Genomic DNA, 19,003 nt, shown 5'->3' with positions numbered 1-19,003 from the left:
AGCTGGCACAATGTATGTGACAGTGTTACAGCAGTACTGCTGCTGGCACAATTTATGTGGCAATGTTACAGCAGTACTGCAGATGGCACAATTTATGTGGCAATGTTACAGCAGTACTGCTGCAGCTGACAAAATTACATAATATTGTACCAGACCAAATGTGCAGTCACGGATTAACTTTTTGCAGGGAAATTATTTCAAAATTCATTCAGTTAGCTGGCTTTCCCTTTTTTCAGGGAAATTAACTTGCTTCACTATCCAGCAAGACTACTAAGTAGGTTACCTTATTTCTTTTTTCTGGGATGTTTGATGTTCTGTGCTTTCCTAGTGCTGTTGTGTTGACTAATAAAGGTGTTCAAAAATAAACAAAGAAAACAACTGCTTTGCAAGCTAAAAAATGTAATTATAAAAGTAAAAGAGGCCACAGTCCAAGTAATACATTTGTGATAATGGCTTCTAGCAAACTGTATTTGGACAAAATCATTTACTTCAGTTTTTTTTTAATTTCAGCAAACCAGAGAATGCCATAGATATGTTATCATGTTACTTGATAGGGCATATATGGATACAGAACAATTAAACAGCAGGATTGTTTGGCAGCACAGACCCCATAAAGAAAGTGTAGACACAGAGTCCACTTTCGTCACTTGTGTGGTTCAGCTTGTAGAAGACTTTGGTTTAGCTTTGACAGTTTTTTTCAATTTGTTGGGTTAGTTCCATTTAAATAATTGTCAGTAATCTAATTTGGTATCCTTGTGATGTGTTTTTGATTAGTATGATTGTCATTTTTTTAGTCCATTTTATTATGTGAAAAAGTACAGTTGTGTACAATCTTACCATAATGGTAGATGTCCTTGCCTTCACTGCTGCAGTATTCATTACAAATGAGATTACCTGCCGTGAAGCCTACCATCCAGCCAGTTTACCAAAGTCTACCATTGCTTTAAGGTATGTCGAATGTCACCTATACACTTCTTGCATAGCATAAGGCATAAAGGTGACGTTCAGGTGTACCATCCTCAGAACTGTTTGCCCCAGTAGGAACAGCAGTCTAAGGAAAACCAAGGAGAGCATGCACATCCAGGAAGGAAAAAAGACTAAGGGGATGGAGGGAGAGAGTGAATACTGCAGTGTTGAACTCAGGGACATCTACCGTTATGGTAACATTTTACACAACTGTACTATGTCTTTACATTCACTGCTGCAGTATTCATTACAAATGGGAGAGGCCAAAGCTCAAGAAGAAACTTGGGCGGAGGAAGCAGCAGTAGAGCCCTCTAAGGAGCCATGAACAATGGACTCTGCAAAACCAGCCCTAGCTCTGGAGATACCATCCAACTGGTAATATTTTGTAAAGGTATGCTAGAAGTCCAGGTAGCAGCTTCAAGAATAGAATGAGTGTCTAAGCCTCTGAAAAAAGCACCGTAAGAAGCCACAGCTCTAGTAGAATGAGCCTTTACGGAGTAAGGAAGGCTCACATCATGAAAAGTGTAACAAAAGGAAATAGCCTTTGAAATCCAAGTGGAAATAGTTTGCTTGGAGACAGCCAAACCCAAAGACCTTGGATGAAATGAAACAAACAGCTGTTCAGATTTTCTAATAGCTTCAGTTTTATCCAAATAACATCTGAGCTATTTATGCACATCTAAGGTATGCAGCACCCTCTCACTGTCAGATTGTGAAGAGGGAAAAAAGGTAGGCAAATTAATAGACTGATTAAGCAACAACTCATTAACCATCTTGGGCATGAAAGAAGGATTAGTACACAAGGACACACCCTGTCCTCATGAAATATCAAAAAGGTGGACAAGCCATAACGGCTTGCAACTCAGACACCCGTCTGTCAGAAGTAAGAGCTAACAAAAGCACCGTCTCCAAGGGCAATGTTGCAAGGAAGCTGAAACAGCAGACTCAAAAAGGAGCCTGAGTCAATTTTTTTCCAGAATGAAGTTAAGATCCCAGAGAGAAGGAACAGGCTTCCTGGGAGGTCTAATATTAAGGACGCCTTTAATAAATTGCTTGGCCTCAAATCTAGAAGCTAATGGGGGAATTAAAGGTAGACAATCAGAAAGAGCTGATAAGTGGGCCTTAATAGAAGAATAGGCCGAATCAGCATTGCGCAACTCCCACAACTAAGAGAGAACCAAAGGAATATCTACAGAAAAGTGGGTCCAGGTCACGGGAAGGACACCAAATAGAAAACTTCTTGCATTTAGACAAGTAGGATTTCCTAGGTTTCCTGGCCTCCTGCATGATCTGCAGCACGTCCTCAGAAAAAAAGGTGTCTATGAGGAATCAAAACCGTATCACCCACACTGTCAGCTGAAGCATGGACAGGTGGGGATGGATGAGAGACCCCTTGTCTTGTGTGAGGAGATCCACCTTGTGAGTAACTTGTGATGATTGCCCTTGGCTAAATGCAGAGGTCAAGGGAACCAGTGCTGTCATGGCCAAAAGGGAGTCACAAACAAGATTTTAGGAGCATCCTGTTGAATCTTAAACAGGACTCTCGGAATGCGAGGAAGGGGAGGGAATGCATAAAGAAACATCCCATTCCAAGAAATTGAGAAGGTGTCTACCTTCCATACCACAAACCTGGGACTCTGGCACAAAAGAGAGGAAGTTGTCTGTTCAGAGGATAGGCAGAGAGATCTACTTCAGGAGTACCCCACTGGTGAACAATGTCCAGAAGCACAGCCCTGTGAAGCATCCATTTGTGGCCGTGAGTGAAGGACCTGCTTAGATGGTCTGCCACAATGTTCTGATCAGAAAGAATATAAACTGTCTGAAGTCACTTAATACTTGATAGCCAGATTCCATACCAGAAGTGCCAGCCAGCAAATATGGTAAGATCTTATACCCCCCCCCCCATTTGTTGATATACCACATAACTGTGGTATTGTTTGTGAACACCTTGAAAAGCCCCGGAGAGAAGAGAGGATGAAAGGCCTGAAGAGCCAGCATAAGAGCTCTCATCTCTTTGATGTTGATCTGTTTCATCTGCTGATGATGTGACCACACTCCCTGCACCCTAAGGGGGCCAAACGTTGCTCCACATCCCACATCTGAAGTGTCTGTGAACAGATCCTGAGAGGGAAGAGGAGGTTGAAAAGGGAGCCCTGGATTCAGAGACAACTACTGAATACACCACAGACGTTTTTTCTTTAGACACGAGAGAAGAGGAACTGGAAAGTCTAGAGGATGTCCATGCTGAAGCCACACCAACTTTAGAAACCACTGGAGGTTCCTCATGTGGAGTTTGGCCAGAGAGAGCATTGCAGTGGTGGAAGCTGTGAACCCCAGAGCTCTCAGAAATTCCCTGGCTGAAATGGAGGCCAGGGGAAGAAGAGTTTGAAAGAAAGAAATGAGAGATTATGCCTTTTGGAGGAGGCAGTGATGCCAACATTGGCACTGTTTGAATCCTGCAGCCCAGAAAGACATGGTCCTGAGAAGGAGTCAGGGAAGACTTTTTGAAGTTTATCATGAACCCCAGGCTCTGAAGAAGAGAAATGGTAAAACATAGATTTTGCAAAAGGACCTTCGGAGAGGATGCCTGAATCAGCAGGTCATCCAAATAAGGAATAATTTGGATTGCTTGAAGCCTGCAAAAAGCAGTCACAGGAGTGAGGCATTTAGTGAATACCCTTGGTGCAGTAGAAAGGCCAAAGGACAAAGCACAGAACTGAAAATGCCAGGAAGCAACAGAGAAATGCAAAAATCTCCTGAAAAGAGGATGGATCAGAAAATGGATATAAGGATCCTTGAGCTCCAGAGACACCAGAAAGGCCTGAGGGAGCAAAACAGGAAAAAGGGACTGAAGGGACAACATCCAAAAAGAAGGCACCTTCAGAAAAGTATTTAGATGAGAGAGGTCTAGAATAGGTCTCCAAGTACCTTCTTTTCTGGGCAATAGAAACATTCTTGAATAAAATTCTTTCCCCCTTTGGGACACAGGCACCTCTTGAATGGTACCCTGAGACAAGAGGTCTCGAAGAACATCGATGGAAAAAGGAAGTTGTTCCCAAGGAGGCTGAGGAATCCCAATAAAAGGAGGATGGGAAATCCACACCATGAAATACCCCTGCTTGAATGATTGATGGAACCCAAGAATTCTGGGTGATATGGAGCCAAACAGGAAGAGAAAGAGAAAGAGGAATGTGGCTGGGAACAGGTACATAGTCAGATGGCGCCTGGTTTGTCAGGAAAGGAGGGCTTGAGAATGCCTGCAGTCTGAGTGGCCTTAGCAGGAGGAGTCTGTTTACCACCCTTTTTGCCTTTAGAAGGAGGGCAAGATTGCCTACGAAGAAAGGCTGGCTTAGAAGGGTAGTTTTGCTGAAATTTAGGCACAGGAGAAACAGACATGTTTAAGCTCCTGTAAAGCCTTCCCCTTGTCCTGAAGAAACTTAAATAAACCAGCAGCCACTTCCCCAAACAAAAGTTTATTATCTAGAGGAGCATCCGTCAACTTAGCCTTAATATCATTAGATAAAGGTTGAAGCCAAAGCCAAGAATACCTCCTCAGAGCTGAACCAAAAGCAGTAGCTCTATAAGAGGCATGTGCTGCATCATAACTACACTTGATAAAGTGATGAACTACTTGAGAGAGAAGTCCATAGCAAGGAAAGAACATAAGATTTACTCTAGTCTGGAAGATCAGAAAGAAGCTGACGAGCCTGAGAAAGAAGAGTCAACACATACCTAGTGATATGGGTCTGATAATTATTAGCCCCAAAAGCTAGTGTAGCTGAAGTGTAAACCGTCTTACCCAACCTATCCATGGTTCTATTGTCCTTGTCAGAAGACAGTAACTTGGGCAAAGGAAGCAATTGAGATGGCTTATCAGAGGCTACAGACACCACAGAGGGGACAGCAGCAGGACATTTAAAAAAAAAAATAACAATCTTTAGGCAGCCTATAAAACCTGTCAGACATTTGGGAGCAAGGGGCAGAGAATACAGTGCTTTGCAGGCATTGGAAAAAACTTCCAATAAAGCAGGCAAGACAGGAGGAATGGCCGCAGGTTTAAGAGATTCCATCTGCAGTAACTCATAGTACCTCTTATGGATATCCAAAACTTGGGCACAATCCCACTTAAAAAAATTCCATCATCCTAGAGATTGGGCCCCCAAAGGAATTTTCCTCATAAGGATTATCTAGAGTATGAGTCATCCTCTTCAGACCCGTAGTCTAAAGGAGAAGGAATCTGGGTAGACTAAACAAAGGATTCATCATCAGAATCCACGTCGGAAGAATTCAGTTCTCTGGGCCTTTTAGGGGAAGAAAAGGACCAAGGAGGAGTAGGAACCGAAACCCCTTGAGGAGGCCTCAGCAACAATAAAGCATTAAATAATCCCTGTGTAAAGGCCTGCCACTCATTTTGTGGATCCCTAGGAGCAGAAGAAACATGATCAGTTTTCAGTTTCTTTTTTAAGGGGATGTCCGTCCTAGAAATCTGAGAAGGCTCTGACTCAGGACAGCATTCCACAACTGCAGTAGGAACTTTTTCCCTAGAGAGAAACTGTGGAACACCTTTTGACCCCTTGGAAACAATCAACCATGGTTCTCTCTGAACACCTCAAATGGATGCCTGCAAAGCCTCGTCGGACATGCTGCCAGATCCTCACCGACCTCCAAGCCAGATGTACTAGAGGAATCTGACAGTACAACCAGGCGAGTTGAGTTTGTAATAACCACGGGAGAAACTCCCAGCAGGGGCTGGACAGAAAATTCCGGCCTTACCTTATGCATCTTCTTTCCTGACGGCTGACTCTCGGGGCAGGAAGTTCCATCCATAGCATCTGCAGCAAGAAGCTGGTTCTCAAGATACAAAGAAAAGGAAGAAAGCCTACTATGAAGAGTTTTGGGGACAACGCCTGACAAATAGAACAAGATGTATGGTTGTGAGCAGCACTCAGGCAAAAAGACATTTATCATGGCAGTCTTTATGGGGAAATCAGTCTCCCACACTGGCATTTACCCTTCTTGGATGACATTAACACCCCCCCCCCCAAACAGCATAAAGCAATCAGAAAAGGAAAAAAAAGAAACAACAGGGTACTTATCTGCAATGGTGAGGACTTCAGCAAATGGGAGTAATCACCAGAATGCCAACAAACGGAAAAAAACAGATGGAGGTAACAGACAGATGGTTAGAAACAGCGTTCGAACTGGCAGCATAGAAGTTCTGACGATGGTATGCCTGAACATCACCTTTATGCCCTACGCTACGCAAGGAGTATATAAACGTTCGGTGTACCGTAAAGCAACGGTAGACTTTGGTAAACTGGTTGGACGGTGGGCTTCACGGCAGGGAATCCCATTTGTAATTGCATTGTCCAATCTATAGGCCACAGATTTTCAAAATTAGTGCTGCAAAATTGTCACACATCAAATAGTGAATTTACCAAGTAGTATGCACTGCATGTGAACTCCAAAGTGCACAAATACATAGTATCAGAACATGCTTTGTAGGGGACAGCCTCCTGCAGTTCCCCTTTGAGGGCCTCATTCCTTAATTTTAGAGTACAAGATCTTGGGGAGGATGGATTTTGCAAGTGTTTCTTTTTCAGTTTGAAGCTGTGGGGAATGTTCATGGTGGAGTGGGCCTCTGGTGTATGTTGTTTAAAACTCTGAGATGTGACAAGTAAAAAAAAAAAAAAAAAAAAAAAAAAAATCTCTTTATTCTGTTAATGCCTGGCTGGCCTTTTTTAATATTTTTGTTGCTCCTGACAATTATTTTTTTTTCTTTATTGAAAGACTTGCTGTCCAGAGTCATAAAATGTTTCAGGTGGAGGGTGCAACTACACTTGTTAGGGGGAGAGCTGTGCTTTGGAAGTTAGTTTATACTTCTGTAAAGATTATTTAGAGTACTGTAGTGTACTTGCTACAGTGTTACCTTTCTTTCAGCATGAGATGTGCTTGGGAGAGCTGCTTCTGTGAGTTCAATTAGACACAGCTCAGTTGGCAGAATTGCTTGGCTTCTGTCATGGTTATTACTTCACACAGCATGACATTAGTTACTGAGAAGCCATGTTTATTATGAACAGCATGGTGGGACAATTAAGTTTGTGCTTCAGTGTTTCAGGTGCTGGTGTTCAGTCTTGACTTCTGGTTGTCATGTGTTGGATTTACATGTTCTTCCAAAGTCTCTGTAGGGTTTCCCTAGATGCTCCACTTTCCTCCTGTCTCCTAATGGTATGCTGATTAAACTGACTATTCCATACTGTCCATATATACACAACATGTAATTACATGCTCTTGCAACCAAGTCTTGGCTCATAAGGTTCAGAAATGAGCCAGTTCACCCATCTAGTTAGCAATCAAGTTAAGTCATGCTTTGCAGAATTTAAATCAGGGCCATCATATTTAAAGTTTATTCCATAGACTAGTCTGTTTGCAGATACAGCAAGATGATTCGTTGTGATGTCATTTGCATGGCTTGTAGCAGGTATTACATGAATTTAATCCAGAGGTAAGGACAAGCTCTGTTGTGGAACTGCAATCTTCTGCTGTCTTGTAAAGATGGAATCCTAATATTTTACTTTAATGTAACTGAATTGCATTTTGTCCATTCATCCTTCATATTTTTACAACCTATTTGTCTAGTTCAGGCTCTGGTCTCCGAGGCCCTATGCCAGCAGGTAATGGTCACCATCAGAAAGGATCCCTCAGTAGAATGACAGACATTTAGTGGGCACACACAAATATGGCTGCACATGCAGGAGGTCAGTGCATTGCATTTTCACTTGCCAGTGCGTTTTTCAAATCTAGCAGGGGTCTAGACAGCCTAGTAAAAATCTACAAGAATATGAGGTGAACATATCAGCTCCGCCCAGTTGTGCCATAACCATTAAACAGACTGGTGGATCAAAGTGCTATGAATCAGCAAAACTAAATCTTGCACCACCACAGTCGCCATATTGCATCCTTGTTGTTGACCTGTTGGGTGTCTGTTGCACCTTATCTTCTGCACTGTCAGCTTTTTTTGACATGCAATAGGCGTGAGCAGTTGTGATGTTGTATTTGCTTTACATTGTGATTATGGCTGAGGAACATCTTTTATCCAACCCTCCTGATTAGGTTAACAGGTAAAAGTAATACATTTGTAGGACATAACAGACTGCACAGTGTAAGAAATTCAGCCAGTGTTATTGTTACTGACTCTTAAGATTTGATGTTCACTGTTTGCACATATTCCTCTGTAATTGTGTTACCCTTTGCTTTAATGATTATATTTTAAAGAACACTTAATCTTCTTTGAAAATGGACATTACTGTACATTTATTTTTAATCTCTGATCTATGTAACTGCAATTACACGCTCCACATTCTGTCTTCAATTTGTGGTTATGCTACAGAAAATGCAGTGCTTTATCAAAATTACAAAGAAAAGGCTTTGGATAATGATTCAGAGGAAGAGACTGAGATTAAGGGACAGAAATCTGAAAACAGGATCATCGTCCACCACAAGCCCTTGAGAGCGATGTGGAGTCAGCTTTCGTTGGTGAGTGACCACTTCTTTAGCCTATGCTCCATAAATGATGCTGTAGTGTGTTGGATTAATCTTTTTTAAAACTGAAGTTTTAATAGTTCTGTTTTGCAAAGTGTCATGTAGTCTCAGATGTTTCACAAATTCTGATCTAGTATCACCCCAATAAGGTCAACAAATCAACATTTGCTAAGCATTCCTAAGCTGACATCCAAAGCTGATAAGGTCCTTTGCATTTATGTTTCTTAAATGTGATCTTTTGATGGCAATGGAGCTTATGACAGAGAAAATTTAAAACTGCCTTAGAAGTCTCACTGTGTGCCTGAAGTGTAGTGCCACTTACTGTCATCCAGTACAGCTGTGATGCATTGTATTTTGTCTTCATTGATTAAAAGGTTTTTTTCAGTACACTAGTTTGTTACCTGAGAATAGATGCTTTATGTCGTACTATTTTTGAGCAGTTAAGCCATTTAGACAAAATGCCATTTTCCAAGGGTGACCTGGGAGCAATTTCTGGTTAAGTGATGTTCTCAAAAATCCTAAAGTATGCAAATGAAGGTGGAAGGAATGAAATCCTGTACCCTCGGCACAGGTTCTCATGGGTTTATTTAGTGTTCAGACCAAAGGCCATCAAGGAGCACTGCCTCATTAAACTCTGGATCATAGACATTATCACCTGCCCAATTATCAAATCTATTTTTAAAATATTTTAATTTGGGGGATAACCGTATATAAATTAATATATGGTTCCATAACCTCGGAATTACTTGGGTGATATAACTGTGTTCTACACTGTTTGATATAATAAAGTAATAATCCTTAACTGTGTGTGGGTATATCAGGATTTAGCCATGCCTGGTGTGGTTTGATCACTTGGGTGAAGCCAATATAGCCAAGTGTGGGTAAATCCCGATATACCCACAAACAGGAGTGGATTATTGCTATTTATAAATTAACATTATTTAAGAGAGAATTTTCTTGCCTTTCTTAAATCATGCAATTGTATAAGGACACTTCTGTCTTTTTCCATGCTGTCTTCACTATGCTGATGTACTGTGCATGCATGTAGGACTTAAGTTCTCATGCTTGCGCAGTACATTGGTGAAGGTGAAGCAACAGATAAAGCAGAATGTCCATTACTGTTTGCTTAGTTTTTTTTTTAAGTTAAAAATAGACATTTACAGGGACAGCCCAGCAATATGGGGAAAATTGCGTATGTTTCTGATTTTAGTTTTGCAGAACGTATCTGACTTTTTCTCATATTTTGGTGTGTTCTCCAGTATATAGCAGTAAAAAAGTCTGGACACTAAATGATCTTTCAGTGGCTGGCTGGACTTTTTTATTGGTATATCCTCAACTTACAAAAGGCATGCTGATTAGACTGTCCATTCAGCGTGCTAGTGTTTGAATAGTAGTGAACCGTTATTATATATTAAAGTTTAAATGATCACACCTGCATATAAAAAGTTATTAGAAACTGAGATATTATAAAATGCTTGGAACATATGATTGGTGTACCTATAATGAAGAGTCAATAATTTGAGAATCCTGCAACTTTCCTTATAAGTTAATTGCTTTACTGAAGGAATCATTTTAGTAAATTTCCTTTGTTCCAATTTAATCAAATTAAGCTGATCTCTATTGTAAGAACAAAAAGTGTTGTTATAGTCTATAATTGGTTGTATGTACATAAAAAATAAATTTTCCAAACAATAACCATCCCTAAGAGAGAATGATTTAAATCTCTATTAAAGTAAAAATTTACTAATACTAAGTGAGTGTAACCAAAATGAAAAAATTGGGGTAGATGGAAATACCCAAATCTTTGTACCCTTTAGCCATTTGTAATCTAATGTTGTATAACAGTATCTCTGGTAAAGGTGTAGATCTACCAAAGTACATAACTTTACACTTATTGCTACTACAAGTTAAATTTACGCCTTTGGCCCATGTACAAAATTGAGCCAAAAAGTTATTTAATTACAAAGATGTCCCATCACTATCTGAAACAAATCCAGTTTTGCAATCATCAGCATATTTGGTTTGCCAAAACTGGTTGTTCATAGGGCTAGTTGATAATACTACGTTAAAAACTAAAAAGAGCCTAAAACAGAAGCATAAGATACACCCGAATAAACAGGAAGATATTCAGATCGTTGCCCTTTGATTGATATACATTGAGCACAACCAGTCAGCCACAGTAAAATCCATTTAATCAAATATGGATTGCATTTAAAAAGATACTCAATATTTTTCAATAGATTAATCAGAGATGGTATCAGAAGCTGTAGCTAACTCATTGAAAGTGACACCAACACATAAAGATGCATCCAAGGCTAAAGTGACATTACCCTAAAATTCAGTTAAGTTAGTTACTGTAGATCTACCTTGAGTAAACCTGTGTTGATATAAATCAAAATTATTTGACTTGACTACTTGCCTTGGATAACATCTTAATAATACTCCTTCAAAACATTTACAAAGATTTGATGTTATGCTGTTAAGTCTGTAATTAGACAACTCTGATTTATCCCGTTATTTATAAATTGGCGATAAAAAGACCTTTTCCAGACAGGAGGGACGACACAATTTTGTTGCATAACACTAAGTATTAAATGTAGTATTATCTCTAATACCATATACAAGCATAGCTGGTATTTCATCTGGGCCCATAGTGGTTTTATTGCCTGCTTTACTTAGAACTGCATAAATGAACTCTGTACTCCTAGTTGAACATAAAAATTATTAATAAGCAGCAAATCTAAAACAAAATTCTAACTCACAAGTTATTAGCAAATGAGTATAATAAGTTTTTTTATATCTCAAGTGGTTCAGAAATATTAGCACTGATAATGAAGGTATGTACTGACTAGTTTTTTTTTTTTCGGTTGTTCCTGTTAGGAGTTGTGCCACAGCGGATCATCTGTTTCCATTTTTCCTGTCTTCTGAAACTTGCTCTGTCACATCAACCACCTGAATGTCCTTCTGTCACCACATCCATAAACCTTATCTTAGGCCTTCCTCTTTTTTTCTTACCTGGCAACTCCATCCTTAGCATCCTTCTCATAATATACCCAGCATCCAAAATAAGTTGCAAAATAAGTTTATATATTTATAAAAATATTTCTTGTAAATACTTTTTGTAAACATGGGACTTAATTAGTTTCAAATGGTATCTTTTATATGGATAATTATTACTTACATTTCCTTGAAATTTTATTTATTTTCTTTATAGCAGGGCAAGGATTTAACTTACACTTACAAAAAAGTGTTTTTGTTGTTGTACATAACTTGCATATCTCAACATCACACCAATAAGGCAGTTTAGTTTATTTGGGTACCTTGGAGTGAAAACTACTTACATTGATTAAAAAAAAAAAAAAAAAAAGATTCTAAAGTAGAATATCCTTTGCCTTCATTTTTGAGACTCAGAATATCAGTATGTTGTGTTTATCCTTTCAGAAACATTATTAAAATCTAGATCTTTGAAATTAAATTTCTTTAACTCTTGACTTTAAAACCTAAAGAAAGTTCTAAAATTATTGAACAATTGTCAGTTACCAAAGGGATTCTTATTATAATATTAATTTGTGAAGTGTGACTGTAATAAGCTCCAATTTATATATATATATATATATATATATATATATATATATATATATATACACACACACACATACACACAAACACACACACACACACATATATATATATATATATATATATATATATATATATACACACACACACACACACATACACACACATATATGGGTCTACTTTCATTCACTGAAAACTCATTTAACTGTATTTCAAACCACTCACACCAAATCACTGAAAACTCATTTCACTGAATGTAAGTACTGTTGGGCAAATAAAACATATTTAGGATCATAGGTAAGTATTGGGCTATCTGCCCGAAGGCATCTATAAGCTTAGCTTGAATGTGTTGGCTTTCGCCGCCTCCTTAGATTAGGCCCCTGTGCCTCGGTCCAGCAGAGCCATAAGTTCCCTGTGCCTCTGTCCAGCAGAGCCACTGCAGTGATCCCCAGGGTAAATTTTCTGTTTCCCATCCACTCGCCAAGGTTTCTCTTGAAGAGTGTTAGTGAGGGTCTCTGCCTAATGTAGATTGGAATCTGTTGCAAAGCATGGGGAGTCTCTGAGAGAGGAATCTATCCATCCAGCACATCCTATTTATCGTTGTGGTGAGGTTTAGATTCCCTAGTGCATGTGGCTCTCAGAGATTTGTTTTTTTTTAGGTAGAGCATGTCCATCAATTCTGGGTTGGACATGGCCTTGTATGTCAGGCAGAGATCACCTCTGAGTAAGTGATATGCAACCGAGTACAGCTGGAGTTTCTTCAGTCAGGCTGCATAGGGCATATGTTTGAGGCCAGTAATCTGCTTGGTGAGGTACTTCTGTGGTCTTTCCAGCTGTTGCAGGTGTCTTATAAGGTACATCCCAAATGGGACGTTGTACTCTATGATGGGTCTGATGAGTGATGAGTAGAGGGGCACAATAACCTCATTTTTGTTCTAGATTCGAACCCTTTTGTGATTAGGTGGGCCACATAGAAGGATTTTCTAACCACCTTGGCAATATGATTATCAAAGGAGAGATTACTATCTACTTGGGTCCCCAGATCCCTTATTACATTTTCTGTATTTAGGGTACATGTATGTGGCAGTTCACGGGTACTTTATTTTTTCCAAAGGGGATGACTATGCACTTTTTGGCATTTAGCTTGAGGCCATGATTTTGACACCAGGTATCCATCTCAATGAGACCCTTCTGGAGGATGTCTGTATCAGCTGGAGAGTCAATTATGGCCCCCAGTTTCCAGTCGTCTGCGAACTTGGTCAGCCATAGTCCTCCTGTGCTTGTCTGTACCTCTGAGAAGTATATACCAAACAGGAGGGGTCAAAGGACTGAGCCCTGGGGGATGCCACTTGTAACTGGTTTAGAGTTGGTCCTAGAGCCTGCAACTCTCACTGTGTGGGTTCTATCCGTGAGCCAATTGGCAACCCATCTCATGACATATGGGTTTATGTTCAGACTGGTGAGCTTGTCTATAATACCAGAATTGGGAATGGTGTTGGGCCCTTTTCTCCACTGTGGTGCGATCCTGAAGTTAGTATATATAGATGTTCATTGTGTTTCACTGTTGCAGTCATTACACTTGGGTTAACCTGTTGGCAGGCTACCCGCAGTTGGCCTGAATTCCAAAGTCCTGGTCCGGCATCGGTTGCTGTCGCCTCTTCCCTAACAGTGCGCCAGGGGTATAAAAGATGCAGCCGATGCCATTTTCTTCAGTCTTTCTTGCCGCGCAGTGCCCGAAGCAAAAGCACTTCACAAGTGCCGGTCGGCCAACTCCTGAAATTTTTGAAATTGAATTTCAGATCCGAAGTCTTCTATAAAGCTAAGTACCCTGTTGGGGAAACTTTTTTTTGCTCCAGACCGATGTCAAAAAAAGTTAACAATTGTATTTCTTGTGGGAAGCAAGTACCTCATAAGGATTTTCATTCTTACTGTATTCCTTGCCTAGGCCCTGACCACAACATAGCTTGTTGTCGGTTTTGTGCTAGATTTAACCAACGCACTATTAAGCATCGGTACGATTTTGCTTTTCATTACTTTGGCCAAAGGTTTAACTATATAATGCCGTCAGAACAACTGATGACCGGAATTCATAAAAAACGCAAGGAAAAAGAAAAGGACAGGTATCCGAGTTCCAAAACAGACGATGAAGCCTCTTCTAGGCCAGTCACTGGTTCGCCGGTTCTCAGTGAGGTGCCTTCGCAGCCCCTGACACCCGCTACCTCAGAGCCACAAGCCGCCTCCAACTCCCACATGGAGACAGCTAGGCCTCTGGATACTCAAGGTATTGGGCCTTCGGAAACTAATCCCTCAGATGGGTCCGGAGCCGCTGAGCAGGCATCGGCTTCTGAGGGTGTTTTCAGACCTACACAGCTTTATATCAAGCCAACTTCAGCATCTAAGACAAAGACTAAAACAGTTTTAAAGACAAGGAAACAAGTACATCATTCTCCAGGACAGACTTCCATGCCTAAGAAACAGATGCTCAAAATGGCCGAAGACCTAATTACTTTGATCAGGGGTTCCCATCCCCTCCTGTTAAGAGGCCTAGGGCAAGATACTGAATATGATTCCTCTGATCAGGTTTCCATTTCCTCTGACTCCTCTTCAGAACAGGGATACTCTATTCCTCCCTATGAGGATTCTGATGCTGAAGAATCTATTCCTTCAACTTCTCCTCCTGAGGATTACTCGTTTGGGGAAACCCTGCATACCATGAGGGAGCATTTCCACTGGGAGAGCCAAGATTATTCGGATTCTAAGAAAAGGCTCAGAGACTTTCTTCTACTACCTCAGCACAGACCTCTTGCTATTCCACCTGTTCTAGACATTGTAGATGATGTATTTTCAGAGTCCGGCGTGTCTCCCGACTCTTTACCTCCTGCACCTGTTAAGCCAGGCAGATACTACATGGTTCCAGATTCTCATAAATTTCTGTATAAAAACCCTGCTGCTGACCCAGAAACTATTTCTCAGTGTCCCAAAGGGGTCAAGGCTGCTACTGCAAAAAACCCTATCCCCTCAGATAGAGATTCTATGGCACTGGACAGATGGGGGAAAAAAGTTTACACTTCTGCTACCTTGGCTGTAAGGGCTTTAAATTGTCAGTTTCATATGCTTAAATATCAGCAATACTTAATGTCTCTGTTAAGACAGAAAATGTTGACAAATTCTGAATGTTATGAGAACAAGGAATTGCAGGATTTATTGCATGCAGCTGAACAAGTGGGCAAACATACTTTGCAATGTGGTTATGATTCGCTGGAGGCCTCTTGCAGGGCCGCTGTAACAGGTTCTGTTATTAGAAGGCAGCTTAGTTAAAGGAACAGACTCTGCCTGATCATGTTAAAGCAAAATTATTGGATGCTCCATTACAGCATGATACTTTGTTTGGTGTTAAGGCAGAAGAGGTGTTGAAGAAAATGGAGGATAAAGCTAAATCTATGCAGGCAGTGAAGGATTTCTTACAGGTACAGCCACCCAGATTTAGCAGGAACTGGCCTTCTAAGAACTGGTCCTTTCCCGTGTCAGACAGGCCACAAAGAGGCAGATTACAGACACCCTAGAGGCAGACAACAGCCCCAGGGCTCATACAGGCCCAAACAATGGGGTGCTTCTACCTCCAAAAGTGGAGAAGACAAATCACAGCCATATAGGAAACAGTCACAATGACTTCCCAATGCCAATGCCAAGCACTTATCTTTTGGCAGCACCCTTAGGGGGAAAGCTAGCACTTTTTTCACAAAATTGGCACACGATCATCCAGGACAAATGGGTCCTAAATATAGTCTGTCAGGACTACAGGTTTCACTTTCACACCCTTCCAAAGGCAAAAGGTATGCCAGATCTGCCACACAATCAATGGGCAGAGGCACAAAAACAAGTTTCATCTCTCATGGACATGAGGGCCATTTAGCCAGTGCCACAACAAGAGCAGGGACAAGGATTTTACTCAAGACTTTTCTTAGTACCAAGAAAGGACAAAACATGGAGACTAATTCTGGACCTGACTATTCTAAATACGTTTCTGGATGTTCTGAAATTCAGAATGTTGACTCTACAACAGCTTCTTCCCATGCTGGGCAAGAAAGCTTGGCTCGTGACTTTGGACCTCAATGAGGCATACCTGCATGTCCCTATCAGACAAAACTGCAGACGATACCTCAGATTCATAGCTGGTTCAATGCACTATCAATTCTCTGCACTGCCCTTTGGCTTATCTACTGTGCCCAGGGTCTTCACAAAATGCCTGGCACCAGTAATTGCGTTTTGCAGACAAAGAGGAATTCAAATATATCCCTACTTGGACGACTGCCTTATTCAAGCAGAGACCAAAGACATTCTACTAAAGCATCTGGCGTTTGTAAAAAGATTACTAATTTGCCTAGGGTACACAGTAAACGAAAAGAAATCAAAACTAGTACCCTCTCAAGAGATAATATTCCTGGGTGCAAGCTTAAATACAACTGCCCAGATGGCTTATCTCACGCCAGACAAACAAAGGCAACTGACTTCTTACTTCAAAAGCATGGCAACTTCAAAAGCATGGCAACAAAGACCCAGTTATCTGCAAGAAAAATTCTGCAGGCTGTGGGCTACATGGCCTCCTGCATTCTGCTAATTCCATATGCAAGACTGCATATGAGGAAACTACAATGGTATCTAAAAAGTGTTTGGACTCAACATTGCCACAGCCTGGAAACATTAATTTCCCTCATTCCCTGCCTACAACAGGAGTTTTGATGGTGGGCACAGGCCTGTCACCACAACAAGGGACAGCCATTCACTTTACCCACAGCCAGGCAGACACTAACAACGGATGCATCAAATTATGCCTGGGGGCCCCACATGGCAAGAAAATGTATTCAGGGCACATGGCCCCCAAGCCAAAGGCTTCTTCACATCAATCAAAAAGAGATGCTAGCTGTACAAATTGCCCAGACAGCCTTCAAGGACTTACTTCATCCAGGACAGCTGCTGTTAAAGACTGACAACACCACAGTTATGTGGTTCATAAACAAGCAGGGGGGCACACATTTCTACCCCCTCTGCAGACACGCCATGATTTTGTGGAACACAGCATTGACCTACCAAGTACACCTGCAAGCACAATTCCTGCCAGGAAAAACAAATGCTCTGGCAGACGAACTAAGCAGAAACCTCATGGATCCTCACGAGTGGAAACTAGATCCACAAATCTTCAGCATGATAACAAGGAAACAGGGATGCCCAGACATGGATCTTTTTGCCTCCCCTCACAAATGCCAACTTCAGAGATTCTGCACAAGGACTCATCACAAACAAGCATGGAAAGTGGATGCCTTGTCATTCAGCTGGAACAACCTTACAGTATATGCCTTTCCTCCACTGCCTCTCCTCCCCATGGTACTCCTAAAGGTCAGACAAGAGAAGCCACAAATGATACTAATTGCCCCAGATTGGCCACGCCAACACTGGTACCCAATCCTAAGGAGCTTGTCCCAAGGCCCAGCCTGGACATTGCCTCAAATTCCTCATTTACTTACCCAACAAAACAATCAGATCCTGCACAGCCAACTCAGAACCCTAAATCTATCTGCATGGCGGATAGTGTAACCATTCAGAATACACCTCTCTCTAAAGTGGTTATGGATGTTATTTTGGAGGCCAGGAGGCCCAGCACCAGAAATTCTTATGCAGAAAAATGGAAGAGATTCTGTGCTTGGAACCAGGCACAAGGAATTGACATGCTTGTCCCAAATATACCTCAGATTTTACAATATCTAACTGAGATGCTGGACAAAGGCCTATCCTTCTCATCAATTAAGATCCATGCCTCTGCCATTTCAGCTCATTACAATACAGACCCATCTATTTTTTCACATCCATTGATTAGGCAGTTCCTCAGGGGAGCCAAAAATAGAAGACCTCCAAGGAGAGCACCAATACCTGAATGAGACCTCAATTTTGTCTTGGAAAAACTCACACAGCCTCCTTTCAAGCCAGCCAATACAGCTGAGATAAAATTCTTATCATGGAAAACAGCTCTGCTCCTAGCAATAACTTCAGCAAGAAGAGTCTCAGAGTTACGGGCATTAATGGCTGTGGAACCTTTTATTATCTTCCATCCAGACAGGGTTTCTCTAAGGACAAACCCAACATTTATGCCTAAGGTGGTGTCCTGTGTGGCTCTTAACCAAACCATTCATTTGCCTACTTTTTTCCCAAACCCACAGAATAAAGGGGAGAGACTTCTGCATTCTTTGGACATACACAGACAGCTACGCTTCTACTTGGACAAAACTAAAGCTTTCAGAAAGACTGAGCAACTTTTAGTGGCATATGCTGCAGGATCACAAGGAAAGGCTATCTCAAAGCAGACTATTTCAAAATGGATAGGACACTGCATTCGTTTCTGCTATTCACAACATGGTAAGTCAGTGCCTAAGGGCATTAGACCACATTCTACCAGGGCAGCAGCCACCTCAGCAGCCTTCCTCAGAGGAGTACCAACCAAGGATATTTTGGAGGCTGCAACTTGGACTTCAGTGCACACTTTTACTAAGCACTACCACTTACCTCTTTACTCTAAATCCAGAGCAGGCTTTGCCACTACAGTTCTGCAGGGCCTTATAGCCACTCCTAATTCTATTTAGACCCAGCCTCCCAACCTCAGCTTTGGGATTCAACCCAAGTGTAATGACTGCAAAAGTGAAACACAATGAACATAGTACAGTTGTATACCTACCATAAATGTAGATGTTAGAGTGTATTCACTGTTGCAGTCCAGGTTACCCACGCACCATCCCCCTTTCTTTGCTGGGACTTACCTGTACTTCTCTATCCTATACAACCTATGTGGTGTATTTGCTTGTAGATGAAGGTATTGTTTATTTTAGTGCATGCTTTTATAAGCAATGTTTTTTTATAGCCTACCCTT

General features: G+C 41.2%; 1 protein-coding gene across 1 annotated transcript in view; it reads left to right on the top strand.

Moving 5' to 3' along the window:
* Positions 1-19,003, top strand: part of ARHGEF26 (Rho guanine nucleotide exchange factor 26) — a 1,375,009-nt gene that overhangs the window by 265,386 nt on the left and 1,090,620 nt on the right. The window contains exon 4 of the mRNA XM_044070517.1: positions 8,357-8,502. Coding sequence (XP_043926452.1) covers positions 8,357-8,502 — 146 coding nt within the window. The remainder of the gene's footprint in view (positions 1-8,356; positions 8,503-19,003) is intronic.

The sequence above is a fragment of the Protopterus annectens genome, chromosome 4.part1, assembly GCF_019279795.1.
Source record: "Protopterus annectens isolate FY-2018-M chromosome 4.part1, PAN1.0, whole genome shotgun sequence".
NCBI lineage: Eukaryota > Metazoa > Chordata > Ceratodontiformes > Protopteridae > Protopterus > Protopterus annectens.
The sequence above is the reverse complement of the archived record's forward strand: the minus strand, read 5'-3'. Positions and strand labels throughout refer to the sequence as shown.